The following is an 18452-nucleotide window of genomic DNA, read 5'->3' as shown; positions in this document are numbered from 1 at the left end:
GAGCTGAGTTACTGTAATAAGATGTTACAGGGGTAATAAGACACTCAGGAGCAGGGTTACTGTAATAAGATGTTACGTAATAAGATACTCAGAAGCAGGGTTACTGTAATAAGATGTTACAGGGGTAATAAGACACTCAGGAGCTGGGTTACTGTAATAAGATGTTACAGGGGTAATAAGACACTCAGGAGCTGGGTTACTGTAATAAGATGTTACAGAGGTAATAAGACACTCAGGAGCTGGGTTACTGTAATAAGATGTTACAGAGGTAATAAGACATTCAGGAGCTGGGTTACTGTAATAAGATATTACAGGGTAATAAGACACTCAGGAGCTGGGTTACTGTAATAAGATGTTACAGGGGTAATAAGACTCTCAGGAGCTGGGTTACTGTAATAAGATGTTACAGGGTAATAAGACACTCAGGAGCTGGGTTACTGTAATAAGATATTACAGGGTAATAAGACACTCAGGAGCTGGGTTACTGTAATAAGATATTACAGGGGTAATAAGACTCTCAGGAGCTGGGTTACTGTAATAGAACAATAATAGAGGGGTTGGAAGACACTCAGGAGTTGGGAAAATAGCATAAAATATTACTGGAGTAATAAGATAACCATTATCTGGAAATTTATGACAGGGATTAAATTTGGCATAAATTGAGCGTATTGAAAATTCCCAGTTAATTAAGGTATACCCTCTAATCCCCATCTTATCACAGACCTGCTGGCATCGTCCAGATATTCCCACTCCCTATCACGCTTCGGGGTATCAGCTCAGAGGGAGGAGAGACAGCTGGCAGACATGTCCTTTCCCTCCCTGAACACAGCCTACAAGGCTGAGGATGGAGCACAGGGAATGGAAGAGGGAATAGAGAAAGAGGAAGGGTGACGGGAGAGAGAAAATTAACGGCAGGAGGGAAATTAATAGGGCAAATGGGAGCAATGAGGGGTAAATAAAGACTGGGGCAGGGAAAATAGAATAGAAATGATAGGAATAATAGCTGGAGGGAGAAGGAAATGTAAGGGAATAGGAAATACAGTGTAATAATGAGAAATGGGAGAAAGGAGGTAATAGAAGGGGACAGATGGAGAGAGACAGACAATAAGAGGAGAAAAGAATGGAGCGATGGAGGACTGAGAAGGAGGAGTGTAACAGCCGTGGGGGATCTCATTAGTAGTCTGACGGCATATGCTGTATGATTAGAACACCCACCTATCTGTACCTGAGATCGGCTATAGAAACAACGCCCCCTACTGTACATCACAAGAACAGTCTATGTATGATAATTGTGTCATCAAGTCAGTGGATATTACCTAAATGAGGCATCTTCTAGGCAAATGAGGACTCTTTGGGGTCTATTTATGACCACACTTAAATCGCTCACGTTAATTTTAATTTCTTATCGCAATGAGAGGAAATTAATTAACTCTGCAATTTATTCAAATTGATTCGCAGGACCCTGTCCCAGCAAGTTATCTATAGTAAATACTTACAGGTTTGTACGGCATGGTAGAAGTCGCAATGGGGAGAGCACGGAGCCTGCAAGTGAGGGGTCCTAAGCTTCCTCTCCTGCGATGCTCCCCCCATAGGTTATGACGGCTAGCACCATCTTCACATGTGGTTATCTACCGGGATCAAGCTGCGGAGCTTGATAACTAGGGCAAAATCGCAGTCCCCATAGACACCTATGGGGGCTGGATTTGCGTTTGAAGAAGCTAGGACCGCAGCAGGTATCCTCCATTAGTAAATAGTCATGGTACTATTTCTATGCTTCATGGGGATTATAGGGTGATTTTTAGGGGCCCCTTTGTATTTTGTATAAAATTCACAAATGATGTCCTGTTAACTATCTGTCCAAAATACCGGTCCAGTTGTCAGAATGTGGTTTTGGGTTCTGTGATCTTGAGAAGTGAACACTGTAAGTGGTACAGTTGTGACTGAAGGTAATGTAATATACATATATATATATTTATTATCAAGCCAAACACAGAAAGAGTAAACAGTAAAAGTGGATTTTTGACACTGGCAAACTGTCTCGTGCATGTGACTTGGGATTGTTAGCAATTAATTTAATTAGCAAAAATTATTTAAACAGTAGTTTAACTATAAGAAAATAGCATTTTTTTAACGGGAATAACCACAGCCACGATACATCACAAATTAGCAAAAACCGCCGGTACTGAACGCCAGTAGGTATTTTCGCAGATATTTTGCTCTTTGATAAATCTTTAGCACTATCTCTTTTCTTTAAGACCTTGTTCTGTTCAGTCTCTTTGAGCCCTGAGCACTTAACGCACCGTTGTCCCTCTTCATGTGAGCACACATTACAAGCTCCTTGTCCTTCTTCATGTGAGCACACACTACAAGCTCCTTGTCCTTCTTCATGTGAGCACACACTACAAGCTCCTTCTCCTTCTTCATGTGAGCACACACTACAAGCTCCTTGTCCTTCTTCATGCGAGCACACACTACAAGCTCCTTGTCCTTCTTCATGTGAGCACACACTACAAGCTCCTTGTCCTTCTTCACGTGAGCACACACTACGAGCTCCTTGTCCTTCTTCACGTGAGCACACACTACAAACTCCTTGTCCTTCATGTGAGCACACACTACAAGCTCCTTGTCCCCCTCATTGTGAGCACACACTACAAGCTCCTTGTCCCTCTTCATGTGAGCACACACTACAAGCTTCTTGTCCTTCTTCATATGAGCACACAAAACAAGCTACTTGTCCCTCTTCATGTGAGCACACACTACAAGCTCCTTGTCCTTCTTCATGCGAGCACACACTACAAGCTCCTTGTCCTTCTTCATGTGAGCACACACTACAAGCTCATTGTCCTTCTTCATGTGAGCACACAATACAAGCTCCTTGTCCTTCTTCACGTGAGCACACACTACAAACTCCTTGTCCTTCATGTGAGCACACACTACAAGCTCCTTGTTCCTCTTCATGTGAGCACACACTACAAGCTCCTTGGCCCTCTTCATGTGAGCACACACTACAAGCTCCTTGTCCTTCTTCATGCGAGCACACACTACAAGCTCCTTGTCCCTCTTCATGTGAACACACACTACAAGCTCCTTGTCCTTCTTCATGTGAGCACACACTACAAGCTCCTTGTCCTTCTTCATGTGAGCACACACTACAAGCTCCTTGTCCTTCTTCATTTGAACACACACTAGAAGCTCCTTGTCCTTCTTCATGTGAGCACACACTACAAGCTCCTTGTCATTCTTCATGCGAGCACACACTACAAGCTCCTTGTCCTTCTATATGTGAGCACACACTACAAGCTTCTTGTCCTTCTTCATATGAGCACACACTACAAGCTCCTTGTCCCTCTTCATGTGAGCACACACTACAAGCTCCTTGTCCTTCTTCATGCGAGCACACACTACAAGCTCCTTCTCCTTCTTCATGTGAGCACACACTACAAGCTCCTTGTCCTTCTTCATGTGAGCACACACTACAAGCTCCTTGTCCTTCTTCACGTGAGCACACACTACAAGCTCCTTGTCCTTCTTCATGTGAGCACACAATACAAGCTCCTTGTCCTTCTTCACGTGAGCACACACTACAAACTCCTTGTCCTTCATGTGAGCACACACTACAAGCTCCTTGTCCCTCTTCATGTGAGCACACACTACAAGCTCCTTGTCCCTCTTCATGTGAGCACACACTACAAGCTTCTTGTCATTCTTCATGCGAGCACACACTACAAGCTCCTTGTCTTTCTTCATGCGAGCACACACTACAAGCTCCTTGTCCCTCTTCATGTGAGCACACACTACAAGCTCCTTGTCCTTCTTCATGTGAGCACACACTACAAGCTCCTTGTCCCTCTTCATGTGAGCACACACTACAAGCTTTTTGTCCTTCTTCATATGAGTACACACTAGAAGCTCCTTGTCCTTCTTCATGTGAGCACACACTAGAAGCTCCGTGTCCCTCTTCATGCGAGCACACACTACAAGCTCCTTGTCCTTCTTCATGTGAGCACACACTAGAAGCTCCGTGTCCCTCTTCATGCGAGCACACACTACAAGCTCCTTGTCCTTCTTCATGTGAGCACACACTACAAGCTCCTTGTCCTTCTTCATGTGAGCACACACTACAAGCTCCTTGTCCTTCTTTATGTGAGCACACACTAGAAGCTCCTTGTCCTTCTTCATGTGAGCACACAATACAAGCTCCTTGTCCTTCTTCATGTGAGCACACACTACAAGCTCCTTGTCCCTCTTCATGTGAGCACACACTGCAAGATCCTTGTCCTTCTTCATGTGAGCACACACTACAAGCTCCTTGTCGTTCTTTATGTGAGCACACACTACAAGCTCCTTGTCCTTCTTCATGTGAGCACACACTACAAGCTCCTTGTTCCTCTTCATGTGAGCACACGCTGCAAGATCCTTGTCCTTCTTCATGTGAGCACACACTACAACATCCTTGTCCTTCTTCATGTGAGCACACACTACAAGCTCTTTGTCCCTCTTCATGGGAGCTCACACTACAAGCTCCTTGTCCTTCTTCATGTGAGCACACACTACAAGCTCCTTCTCCATCTTCATGTGAGTACACACTACAAGCTACTTGTCCTTCTTCATGCGAGCACACACTACAAGCTCCTTGTCCTTCTATATGTGAGCACACACTACAAGCTTCTTGTCCTTCTTCATATGAGCACACACTACAAGCTCCTTGTCCCTCTTCATGTGAGCACACGCTGCAAGATCCTTGTCCTTCTTCATGTGAGCACACACTACAACATCCTTGTCCTTCTTCATGTGAGCACACACTACAAGCTCTTTGTCCCTCTTCATGTGAGCTCACACTACAAGCTCCTTGTCCTTCTTCATTTGAACACACGCTAGAAGCTCCTTGTCCTTCTTCATGTGAGCACACACTACAAGCTCCTTGTCCTTCTTCATGTGAGCACACACTACAAGCTCCTTGTCCTTCTTCATGTGAGCACACACTACAAGCTCCTTGTCCTTCTTCATGTGAGCACACACTACAAGCTCCTTGTCCTTCTTCATGTGAGCACACACTACAAGCTCCTTGTCCTTCTTCATGTGAGCACACACTACAAGCTCCTTGTCCTTCTTCATGCGAGCACACACTACAAGCTCCTTGTCCTTCTTCATGTGAGCACACACTACAAGCTCCTTGTCCTTCTTCACGTGAGCACACACTACGAGCTCCTTGTCCTTCTTCACGTGAGCACACACTACAAACTCCTTGTCCTTCATGTGAGCACACACTACAAGCTCCTTGTCCCCCTCATTGTGAGCACACACTACAAGCTCCTTGTCCCTCTTCATGTGAGCACACACTACAAGCTTCTTGTCCTTCTTCATATGAGCACACAAAACAAGCTACTTGTCCCTCTTCATGTGAGCACACACTACAAGCTCCTTGTCCTTCTTCATGCGAGCACACACTACAAGCTCCTTGTCCTTCTTCATGTGAGCACACACTACAAGCTCATTGTCCTTCTTCATGTGAGCACACAATACAAGCTCCTTGTCCTTCTTCACGTGAGCACACACTACAAACTCCTTGTCCTTCATGTGAGCACACACTACGAGCTCCTTGTTCCTCTTCATGTGAGCACACACTACAAGCTCCTTGTCCCTCTTCATGTGAGCACACACTACAAGCTCCTTGTCCTTCTTCATTTGAACACACACTAGAAGCTCCTTGTCCTTCTTCATGTGAGCACACACTACAAGCTCCTTGTCATTCTTCATGCGAGCACACACTACAAGCTCCTTGTCCTTCTATATGTGAGCACACACTACAAGCTTCTTGTCCTTCTTCATATGAGCACACACTACAAGCTCCTTGTCCCTCTTCATGTGAGCACACACTACAAGCTCCTTGTCCTTCTTCATGCGAGCACACACTACAAGCTCCTTCTCCTTCTTCATGTGAGCACACACTACAAGCTCCTTGTCCTTCTTCATGTGAGCACACACTACAAGCTCCTTGTCCTTCTTCACGTGAGCACACACTACAAGCTCCTTGTCCTTCTTCATGTGAGCACACAATACAAGCTCCTTGTCCTTCTTCACGTGAGCACACACTACAAACTCCTTGTCCTTCATGTGAGCACACACTACAAGCTCCTTGTCCCTCTTCATGTGAGCACACACTACAAGCTCCTTGTCCCTCTTCATGTGAGCACACACTACAAGCTTCTTGTCATTCTTCATGCGAGCACACACTACAAGCTCCTTGTCTTTCTTCATGCGAGCACACACTACAAGCTCCTTGTCCCTCTTCATGTGAGCACACACTACAAGCTCCTTGTCCTTCTTCATGTGAGCACACACTACAAGCTCCTTGTCCCTCTTCATGTGAGCACACACTACAAGCTTTTTGTCCTTCTTCATATGAGTACACACTAGAAGCTCCTTGTCCTTCTTCATGTGAGCACACACTAGAAGCTCCGTGTCCCTCTTCATGCGAGCACACACTACAAGCTCCTTGTCCTTCTTCATGTGAGCACACACTAGAAGCTCCGTGTCCCTCTTCATGCGAGCACACACTACAAGCTCCTTGTCCTTCTTCATGTGAGCACACACTACAAGCTCCTTGTCCTTCTTCATGTGAGCACACACTACAAGCTCCTTGTCCTTCTTTATGTGAGCACACACTAGAAGCTCCTTGTCCTTCTTCATGTGAGCACACAATACAAGCTCCTTGTCCTTCTTCATGTGAGCACACACTACAACATCCTTGTCCTTCTTCATGTGAGCACACACTACAAGCTCTTTGTCCCTCTTCATGGGAGCTCACACTACAAGCTCCTTGTCCTTCTTCATGTGAGCACACACTACAAGCTCCTTCTCCATCTTCATGTGAGTACACACTACAAGCTACTTGTCCTTCTTCATGCGAGCACACACTACAAGCTCCTTGTCCTTCTATATGTGAGCACACACTACAAGCTTCTTGTCCTTCTTCATATGAGCACACACTACAAGCTCCTTGTCCCTCTTCATGTGAGCACACGCTGCAAGATCCTTGTCCTTCTTCATGTGAGCACACACTACAACATCCTTGTCCTTCTTCATGTGAGCACACACTACAAGCTCTTTGTCCCTCTTCATGTGAGCTCACACTACAAGCTCCTTGTCCTTCTTCATTTGAACACACGCTAGAAGCTCCTTGTCCTTCTTCATGTGAGCACACACTACAAGCTCCTTGTCCTTCTTCATGTGAGCACACACTACAAGCTCCTTGTCCTTCTTCATGTGAGCACACACTACAAGCTCCTTGTCCTTCTTCATGTGAGCACACATTACAAGCTCCTTGTCCTTCTTCATGTGAGCACACACTACAAGCTCCTTGTCCTTCTTCATGTGAGCACACACTACAAGCTCCTTGTCCTTCTTCATGCGAGCACACACTACAAGCTCCTTGTCCTTCTTCATGTGAGCACACACTACAAGCTCCTTGTCCTTCTTCACGTGAGCACACACTACGAGCTCCTTGTCCTTCTTCACGTGAGCACACACTACAAACTCCTTGTCCTTCATGTGAGCACACACTACAAGCTCCTTGTCCCCCTCATTGTGAGCACACACTACAAGCTCCTTGTCCCTCTTCATGTGAGCACACACTACAAGCTTCTTGTCCTTCTTCATATGAGCACACAAAACAAGCTACTTGTCCCTCTTCATGTGAGCACACACTACAAGCTCCTTGTCCTTCTTCATGCGAGCACACACTACAAGCTCCTTGTCCTTCTTCATGTGAGCACACACTACAAGCTCATTGTCCTTCTTCATGTGAGCACACAATACAAGCTCCTTGTCCTTCTTCACGTGAGCACACACTACAAACTCCTTGTCCTTCATGTGAGCACACACTACAAGCTCCTTGTTCCTCTTCATGTGAGCACACACTACAAGCTCCTTGTCCCTCTTCATGTGAGCACACACTACAAGCTCCTTGTCCTTCTTCATGCGAGCACACACTACAAGCTCCTTGTCCCTCTTCATGTGAACACACACTACAAGCTCCTTGTCCTTCTTCATGTGAGCACACACTACAAGCTCCTTGTCCTTCTTCATGTGAGCACACACTACAAGCTCCTTGTCCTTCTTCATTTGAACACACACTAGAAGCTCCTTGTCCTTCTTCATGTGAGCACACACTACAAGCTCCTTGTCCTTCTTCATGCGAGCACACACTACAAGCTCCTTGTCCTTCTATATGTGAGCACACACTACAAGCTTCTTGTCCTTCTTCATATGAGCACACACTACAAGCTCCTTGTCCCTCTTCATGTGAGCACACACTACAAGCTCCTTGTCCTTCTTCATGCGAGCACACACTACAAGCTCCTTCTCCTTCTTCATGTGAGCACACACTACAAGCTCCTTGTCCTTCTTCATGTGAGCACACACTACAAGCTCCTTGTCCTTCTTCACGTGAGCACACACTACAAGCTCCTTGTCCTTCTTCATGTGAGCACACAATACAAGCTCCTTGTCCTTCTTCACGTGAGCACACACTACAAACTCCTTGTCCTTCATGTGAGCACACACTACAAGCTCCTTGTCCCTCTTCATGTGAGCACACACTACAAGCTCCTTGTCCCTCTTCATGTGAGCACACACTACAAGCTTCTTGTCATTCTTCATGCGAGCACACACTACAAGCTCCTTGTCTTTCTTCATGCGAGCACACACTACAAGCTCCTTGTCCCTCTTCATGTGAGCACACACTACAAGCTCCTTGTCCTTCTTCATGTGAGCACACACTACAAGCTCCTTGTCCCTCTTCATGTGAGCACACACTACAAGCTTTTTGTCCTTCTTCATATGAGTACACACTAGAAGCTCCTTGTCCTTCTTCATGTGAGCACACACTAGAAGCTCCGTGTCCCTCTTCATGCGAGCACACACTACAAGCTCCTTGTCCTTCTTCATGTGAGCACACACTAGAAGCTCCGTGTCCCTCTTCATGCGAGCACACACTACAAGCTCCTTGTCCTTCTTCATGTGAGCACACACTACAAGCTCCTTGTCCTTCTTCATGTGAGCACACACTACAAGCTCCTTGTCCTTCTTTATGTGAGCACACACTAGAAGCTCCTTGTCCTTCTTCATGTGAGCACACAATACAAGCTCCTTGTCCTTCTTCATGTGAGCACACACTACAAGCTCCTTGTCCCTCTTCATGTGAGCACACACTGCAAGATCCTTGTCCTTCTTCATGTGAGCACACACTACAAGCTCCTTGTCGTTCTTTATGTGAGCACACACTACAAGCTCCTTGTCCTTCTTCATGTGAGCACACACTACAAGCTCCTTGTTCCTCTTCATGTGAGCACACGCTGCAAGATCCTTGTCCTTCTTCATGTGAGCACACACTACAACATCCTTGTCCTTCTTCATGTGAGCACACACTACAAGCTCTTTGTCCCTCTTCATGGGAGCTCACACTACAAGCTCCTTGTCCTTCTTCATGTGAGCACACACTACAAGCTCCTTCTCCATCTTCATGTGAGTACACACTACAAGCTACTTGTCCTTCTTCATGCGAGCACACACTACAAGCTCCTTGTCCTTCTATATGTGAGCACACACTACAAGCTTCTTGTCCTTCTTCATATGAGCACACACTACAAGCTCCTTGTCCCTCTTCATGTGAGCACACGCTGAAAGATCCTTGTCCTTCTTCATGTGAGCACACACTACAACATCCTTGTCCTTCTTCATGTGAGCACACACTACAAGCTCTTTGTCCCTCTTCATGTGAGCTCACACTACAAGCTCCTTGTCCTTCTTCATTTGAACACACACTAGAAGCTCCTTGTCCTTCTTCATGTGAGCACACACTACAAGCTCCTTGTCCTTCTTCATGCGAGCACACACTACAAGCTCCTTGTCCTTCTATATGTGAGCACACACTACAAGCTTCTTGTCCTTCTTCATATGAGCACACACTACAAGCTCCTTGTCCCTCTTCATGTGAGCACACACTACAAGCTCCTTGTCCTTCTTCATGCGAGCACACACTACAAGCTCCTTGTCCTTCTTCATGTGAGCACACACTACAAGCTCCTTGTCCTTCTTCACGTGAGCACACACTACAAGCTCCTTGTCCTTCTTCATGTGAGCACACAATACAAGCTCCTTGTCCTTCTTCACGTGAGCACATACTACAAACTCCTTGTCCTTCATGTGAGCACACACTACAAGCTCCTTGTCCCTCTTCATGTGAGCACACACTACAAGCTCCTTGTCCCTCTTCATGTGAGCACACACTACAAGCTTCTTGTCATTCTTCATGTGAGCACACACTACAAGCTCCTTGTCTTTCTTCATGTGAGCACACACTACAAGCTCCTTGTCCCTCTTCATGTGAGCTCACACTACAAGCTCGTTGTCCTTCTTCATGTGAGCACACACTACAAGCTCCTTCTCCATCTTCATGTGAGTACACACTACAAGCTCCTTGTCCTTCTTCATGTGAGCACACACTACAAGCTCCTTGTACCTCTTCATGTGAGCTCACACTACAAGCTCCTTGTCCTTCTTCATGTGAGCACACACTACAAGCTCCTTCTCCATCTTCATGTGAGTACACACTACAAGCTCCTCCATCTTCATGTGAGCACACACTACAAGCTCCTTGTCCCTCTTCATGTGAGCACACACTACAAGCTCCTTGTCCCTCTTCATGTGAGCTCACACTACAAGCTCCTTGTCCTTCTTCATGTGAGCACACACTACAAGCTCCTTGTCCTTCTTTATGTGAGCACACACTACAAGCTCCTTGTCCTTCTTCATGTGAGCACACACTACAAGCTCCTTGTCCCTCTTCATGTGAGTACACACTACAAGCTCCTTGTCGTTCTTCATGTGAGCACACACTACAAGCTCCTTGTCCTTCTTCATGTGAGTACACATTACAAGCTCCTTGTCCTTCTTCATGTGAGCTCACACTACAAGCTCCTTGTCCTTCTTCATGTGAGCACACACTACAAGCTCCTTGTCCCTCTTCATGTGAGCACACACTACAAGCTCCTTGTCCTTCTTCATGTGAGTACACACTACAAGCTCCTTGTCCTTCTTCATGTGAGCTCACACTACAAGCTCCTTGTCCTTCTTCATGTGAGCACACACTACAAGCTCCTTGTCCTTCTTCATGTGAGCACACAATACAAGCTCCTTGTCCCTCTTCATGTGAGCACACACTACAAGCTCCTTGTCCCTCTTCATGTGAGCACACACTACAAGCTCCTTGTCCTTCTTCATGTGAGCACACACTACAAGCTCCTTGTCCTTCATGTGAGCACACACTACAAGCTCTTTGTCCCTCTTCATGTGAGCTCACACTACAAGCTCCTTGTCCTTCTTCATGTGAGCTCACACTACAAGCTCCTTGTCCTTCTTCATGTGAGTACACACTACAAGCTCCTTGTCCTTCTTCATGTGAGCTCACACTACAAGCTCCTTGTCCTTCTTCATGTGAGTACACATTACAAGCTCCTTGTCCTTCTTCATGTGAGCTCACACTACAAGCTCCTTGTCCTTCTTCATGTGAGCTCACACTACAAGCTCCTTGTCCTTCTTCACGTGAGCTCACACTACAAGCTCCTTGTCCTTCTTCATGTGAGCTCACACTACAAGCTCCTTCTCCATCTTCATGTGAGTACACACTACAAGCTCCTTGTCCTTCTTCATGTGAGCACACACTACAAGCTCCTTCTCCATCATGTGAGCACACACTACAAGCTCCTTCTCCATCTTCATGTGAGCACACACTACAAGCTCCTTGTCCCTCTTCATGTGAGCACACACTACAAGCTCCTTCTCCATCTTCATGTGAGCACACACTACAAGCTCCTTGTCCCTCTTCATGTGAGCACACACTACAAGCTCCTTGTCCCTCTTCATGTGAGCACACACTACAAGCTCCTTCTCCATCTTCATGTGAGCACACACTACAAGCTCCTTCTCCATCTTCATGTGAGCTCACACTACAAGCTCCTTGTCCTTCTTCATGTGAGCACACACTACAAGCTCCTTGTCCCTCTTCATGTGAGCACACACTACAAGCTCCTTGTCCTTCTTCATGTGAGCACACACTACAAGCTCCTTCTCCATCTTCATGTGAGCTCACACTACAAGCTCCTTGTCCCTCTTCATGTGAGCACACACTACAAGCTCCTTGTCCTTCTTCATGTGAGCACACACTACAAGCTCCTTGTCCTTCTTCATGTGAGCACACACTACAAGCTCCTTGCCCTTCTTCATGTGAGCACACACTACAAGCTCCTTGTCCTTCTTCATGTGAGCACACACTACAAGCTCCTTCTCCATCTTCATGTGAGCACACACTACAAGCTCCTTCTCCATCTTCATGTGAGCACACACTACAAGCTTCTTGTCCTTCTTCATGTGAGCAGTCGGCACCTTTGTCCCAACTTGCAGGAAGTTGGGAGGTGTCTCTGGTGCCTGCGGCAAGTGAAGGGTAATTTTTGGGGATGGGAGGTGTTGCCTAATGCTTCAGAGCATAGGATACTGCCCGGGGTGTGTAACCTTCTGCACCATGACCATGCCCCCTAACATGACATAGACACGCCCCTTAACAGGACAAAGACACGCCCCCTAACATGAGACAGACACGCCTCCTAATGTGACCCAGCCACCCCCATTTGATTTAGGAATAGATGTGCGCCTAACAAAAACCTACATACATAACCTCTAACTGTTCATATTTCGTCCCGCTGTCATTACTTATCCAACCCCTGTGATAAACAATGACATACCTTCAGGTGTGTGTGCATATTGTCCCGATTCCCCAACTTTAAAAGTTGTAAGGTATCCCACAAGCGGTACTTGTGTGACTCGAGTATTACTCTCTCACTGCTTGCGTCGCCTCTTTTTATCAAAGTACTCTGGGAACTGAGGAGACAAAAGAACTGTGTTTCACGCTCAGTCTATTTTGCTACTTGCTCATTTAGATAAAAGTCATTAATCTCCCATTTGTCTTTATGCTGCACAGAAATGTACTAAATGTGTCAAGCTCCCGGCTTCAATTACCTTATTGTGAAGGAGATTACAGGGCAGAATAGCCCGGCCTGTAGTCGGATGTGTTATAAGAAGAGACTTCATTTGGTTTATTTATCAGCTGGTGACTTGTATGTGCTTGAAATAAATAGGCAGCGTAAATTCACAATGTGGAAAATTGCGCTGTCACTACAATTACCCACTGCTGCAGAGGACTTAAATGTCCTCTGACTGCTAAAGACATGTCAGCATTTATATCTACTACATATTACATACAGCGGCAACAACAGCTATCCCCTTAAAGGATCTTACCTTAACATTAGTGGCTTAGTGGTTAGCACTTCTGCCTTACAGCACTGGGGTCATGAGTTCAATTCCCAACCATGGCCTTATCTGTGAGGAGTTTGTATATTCTCCCCGTGTTTGCGTGGGATTCCTCCGGGTGCTCCAGTTTCCTCCCACACTCCAAAAATATACTGGTAGGTTAATTGGCTGCTAACAAAATTGACCCTAGTCTGTGTGTGTCTGTCTCTGTATGTCTGTGTGTGTGTGTTAGGGATTTTAGAGTGTAAGCTCCAACGGGGCAGGGACTGATGTGAATGAGTTCTCTGTACAGCGCTGCGGAAATAGTGGCGCTATATAAATAAATTGTAATAATAATAATAACATGATCCTTTCCGCTCAAAATGCTCTGCACCTGAGCCTCTCACTTACAGGGCTATTTATTATTGTTACATACCTCCCAAGTGTCCCGATTTTAGCAGAACAGTCCCAATATAAGGGCTCTGTCTTGTCCAGGGACATGTTTGTCCCACGGGTGGGAATGTTATGGCAAGAGAGGTATGTGTGGTGGTCGAGTACTGATGGGAATCCTTCCCTTACCTTGTCCTCCAGACACGAGTCAGGTTCTTTTCTGTTCGGATATCCGGTGGTCAGGAGATAAATACTTCAATGAAAGGGACAAGGATTGGTCAAACAACTTGGGTTCATTGAGAATGTGTTAAGGATAGTTTTGGTAAGCCACCGCGCCACTGACCCCTTCAGCTCAATAGTAATGACAAAATAATGCCTCTGATCAGCATAGAGCACAATAGCATTTAACATATAACATACACCTGGTGAGTATAAGGCAGAATAACGATAACATCTTCAATACACATTGTCTAATAAGGCACACTGGTAATCACAGTTACTACTTTCACGTTAACAATATCTGACTGGTGATGATGCAATAACCATCAATAATAACCCATCAAGACTCTTACGGTCACTACCGCGCCCACTAGAGGGCTACTTCTTATTCAGGTGGTTGGGGTACCGTGCTATTCCCTATAGGTCAGGCGCCCCACTTTTAGCATCTACTGCTGAGTTAACTTGAATTGCAGCGGTACCACTAACACTGAATGTCACACCTTCAATATTAATAAATCAATTCTTAGGTAAATCACATAACATTAACATCATCTAAAACATTTGGTGCACCAATATTATCCCTGGTAACTTTACCATATTTTCCACTCAGTCCTGGGCTGACCTATGCACAGGAATTTGGTAGTGTTCCAATGTCCTGCAGAGGTTTCCCTCAGGCAACACATAACCATTGTTTGGCTGATCCTCTTCAGGAGGACTTTCGCATCTTGTTGCAGACATAACGAGAACTTAAAACAACAATTAAAACAAAAAAAAAAAAGACAGGAACAGACCACGCCGTCAACTTTGGTTCCCCGTAGGTGAGTGCCGGTGGCCTCGCCATTTGGCGCATCTCTCGCTGGATTTCTACCATTCCGACGGCCAGCTCCTCCATTTGCTTTTTGAGCGTTTGTATTGGGTCTTCGGTGGGATACTGACCGCTCTGTATTACCAATTCTTGGGCCCGTGTTGATTTTTCTGTGCTGCTTGCCATGGCTCCCGTCGAGCTTGCACTTTCCCTGAAGCCCACCAATTCTGGGTATTCTTCCTCCCTTCCCCGTTGGTTACCGACAATGGCGATGGCGGTCTCTTAAAACTCTCGGAAGGTTTTGCCTGGCATCTGTGCTTTCATCAGTCGTAGCTGAATCTTAACGCTTCCTTGGGCGGCTCCTTCTACGAACTGTACGGTCAGGGCTTCGTCCGCGTTTCGTACTTTCTCTTTGTCCACTGCCTGAATGGCTCTTAGCATCTCTTGTAGGCTCAGGGCATAGTCCCGCGGTGTCTCGTTTGGTTGTTGCTTGCGAGCATATAGTTTCATCTTCAGCTCCGGAAGAGTTCTTGACTCAAACGTTGTGGAATTTTTTTTTAGAACTTGTGCCGCTTCTTTCTTGTCGTCCCTCGGCCATGAGATTACTTCTCTGAGCGCCGACCCTGTGAGTTGCCCTATTACGATCTCCACTTTCTGCTGTTCATTCAACGGGTATAGCCGGAACATGGATTCCAGTTTGTTCTCGAATTCTGTGAATGAAGTCTTCTGTAGCTTGTCGTCGTCTCCGCTGTACTTCGGGAGCCATGGGGCCCCGAAATAGTATGGTAGGATTATGGGCACATTTGGTGTTGCTGCTGGGGCGGCCTGTTCTGGGTTTTGTGGCCCTGCCGGTTGCTGATCCATTTTTCACTGAGGGTATTACTCTCCTGATGCACTCGGATCCTGTTCAGTTTGACGCCAAAGTTACAGTTCTGGCAGCAGCTTATCTTCTCTCTGCTCGGCTGCACATCCTCCCCCTTGTTCCTTCTACCATGCTGCTCTCTCTCTCCTCCTTCCTGCACATCCTCTTCCTGTTACTCCCCCAGCCAATCAGGGCCTTCATCCTCCTCCTGTCAATCACTCCTGGGCACAAGTTTTCAGGAGCACAATTAACCCCTTGTAGCCCTGCGTTTTAAAAGCGTTTATGCACTCCTCTGTGCTGTTCAACAGGGCTTTGGGGTACCACATATGTACTGGGCAGCGATAGACAGACCACTGGGGGAGTGGCCACACCCCATTTACGGTGTGACCACGCCCCCTATCCCGATTCCGGGGACAGACATGTTGGGTGGTAATTAGAACTGAGGGATGGATTAAGCCCAAGGGAGATTAAAAGATGAGGTTTGTGTACATAACTATCTAAGGGTTAACAAAGCAGGGAAGGTGAGGTGATGCCTATGTAAGTCTCACAGGGGGTAGGATCAAGGCAGCAGGCTATAAAAGCACAGGGAGGATTCATCGAGTTCTCTTGGATCCCGGATCCGGTGTTCGTTGGTTGGTTACGGTTCACCTTCCTCCTGGTGTACTCTGATTGCCTGGCTGGTGCTGGCCCGAGGGTGTGTGAACTGCGTGGTTCACGAGCTCTAGTATCTAGTATGGGTGCTGGTGCAGCCCCGGAGGTATTTGGAGCCACATAGTGCGAGGGCTGGCTATCTGGTACGGGTGCTGGCGCAGCCTCAGAGGTATGAGGAGCCACATGGTGCGTGGGCTTTTTTATATGGTACGGATACTGGTGCAGACACACACAGATGTCCTACCTTAGGCACGATGGACCACCTTCCGTCCGCAAGGACCCACCCAAACAGCTCTCCACACCACCACGGTCTAGGAAGGAAAACAAATAAATTACTGGCAGGCAGGGATAGAGTTGGAAGGAAGGTGAAGGCCTGGAGTAGAGACTCCTCACTCTACTTCGCTTGTAACACCTCGATTTGCTCTAGGACTGGGCACAGTGCTATGGATATTCAGGACAGGGAAGAATCCCGCCCGAATACCCTACTCTCCATGGTACGGGTGAGGACCCTACCAAGAAAGAGACGCAACAAGGAAAATGTTAAACCTCGGGTTAATCCGGCCCTGCCCACACCAGCGTCATTCTACAACTTAATAACAGCAAACAAGCAGCGCCTGATCCTATCAACAGTCTAAGTGATCGGCCGCTGCGCAAATCTAATCTTTCCTCTAAAATCTTTAACTGCTGATTGGGCCCTGTGCCCCCCTTCCAGCTTGAGCCTATTGCAGAAACTAGACGAGGACTTAATGCCCACGGCCTAGTGCACGTGAAATAAACCTACCTCCCTAATGTGCCAGGGCCTTGTGCTCTACTTACTAACACTAAGGGCTTTGTGCCCTATTACCACTAAGGGCCTTGTGCCCTACTAACACTGAGGTAGGGGGGGAAGCAAAAGGCTCTGGGCATGAATTACCTAATTAAACCCTACTGGTACTGGGCCTTGTGCCACCAATTGACCCAGGGGCCTAGTGCCCGATTGGCACCACAGGCCTTGTGCTCCACCTAACAGTGTAACAGAAGGTGTTGTTGAGGGCTTTGTAGGTGAGTAATTTGAACTGGATTTTGGATGATATGGGAAGCATATATAGGGATTTAAACAGCCTATGTGGATCGGTGAGACAGAAAGATCAGTCTTGCTGAGGCATTTAAGATGGATTGAAGCAGGGACAGATGGGTGAGGAGCATGCCAGATATGAGGAGGTGACAGTAGTCAATGCAGCAGATTTGGGAGATTGAGGAAATTCTGGTGTTATTGACAGTGAGGGAGATACTAGGGGAGGTGGCGACTCTGGGAGGGAAGATGATAAGTTGGTTTTTGGACATTTTGAGCTTTAGGCAGCACTGTAACATCCATGTAGAAATAGCAGAGGCAGTTAGTTACAACTGTACAGAATTGGAAGGGGAAAGATCAGAGAAGGAGGAGTAGACATGGCTGTTGTCAGTGTACAGGCGGTACTGTAGACCGAATGGCCGAATTAGTTCCCAGAGAGAGGGCCAAGATCAGAGCCCTGAGGGACCCTAGCAGGATGGAGAGAGTGGTGAGGAAGATGTGGCAGAGGTAGAGACAATAAAGGAGTGGTTCCGTAGGAAGTAAATAATCCAGGAAAGAATGGTGTCACTTAGGCTACTGGAGTGTGCAGGAGAGACGGGTGATCAACAGTGTTGAAAGCAGCAGAGAGATCCAGGAGAATGAGTATGGGACATGAAAATAGATAATTGATGACTTTAGTGAGTGCAGTCTCAGTGGAGTGTTGGGGGTGTATGGCAGGTTGCAGAGTTGGGAATGGAGTGAGAGGATAAGAATAGATACCAGTTGGATAGAGTCTTTACTAGGCATTAAGTGGAAGTATTTTAAATAAGCAATTATTATGTTTGATGATCAGCTCATACTGGTACCATCATTGGCTTCCCAAATGTTATGGAGCAGACAGGTCCTGCTGGGACATATAGTTCCATAACAGCTGGAGAATTTATTAATTAGATGGGAGTAAGGGTGTAATTAAAACCATCAATGAATGATTCAGCACAGGTAACTGGAATAGTAAATGAAGTGATAGTTCTGGTATGGGGTGGAGGGGTCATATTAATGGGTCTGTGGCTATACTCAAATTTGGCAACTTAAGACACTTTGTTGATCCTCCATGAACACAGAACAGATCCCCATCCCGCTGCTTATCTCTC

The 18452-nt window shown here is 46.5% G+C and overlaps 1 protein-coding gene across 5 annotated transcripts in view; it reads right to left on the bottom strand.

Annotated features, from left to right (window-relative positions):
* The window catches only part of PLPPR2 (phospholipid phosphatase related 2), a 39734-nt gene that overhangs the window by 21209 nt on the left and 73 nt on the right, over positions 1-18452 (bottom strand). For 2 of the 5 annotated variants that reach the window (XR_012691167.1, XM_075206674.1), the window contains exon 1: positions 724-1157. Coding sequence is in view for 1 of the 5 variants with exons in the window: in XM_075206674.1 (XP_075062775.1) it covers positions 724-733 (10 nt within the window). In the remaining 4 variants the exon portion in view is untranslated. Of the gene's footprint in view, positions 1-723; positions 1158-12800; positions 12937-13353; positions 13473-16515; positions 18449-18452 lie in introns of those variants that run through there. The other 3 variants (XM_075206678.1, XM_075206677.1, XM_075206679.1) reach the window with 3 other exon arrangements.

This window comes from Mixophyes fleayi, chromosome 4, assembly GCF_038048845.1.
Source record: "Mixophyes fleayi isolate aMixFle1 chromosome 4, aMixFle1.hap1, whole genome shotgun sequence".
Lineage (NCBI taxonomy): Eukaryota > Metazoa > Chordata > Amphibia > Anura > Limnodynastidae > Mixophyes > Mixophyes fleayi.
Note: the sequence above shows the minus strand (reverse complement) of the source record. Positions and strands in the feature narration are given on the sequence as shown.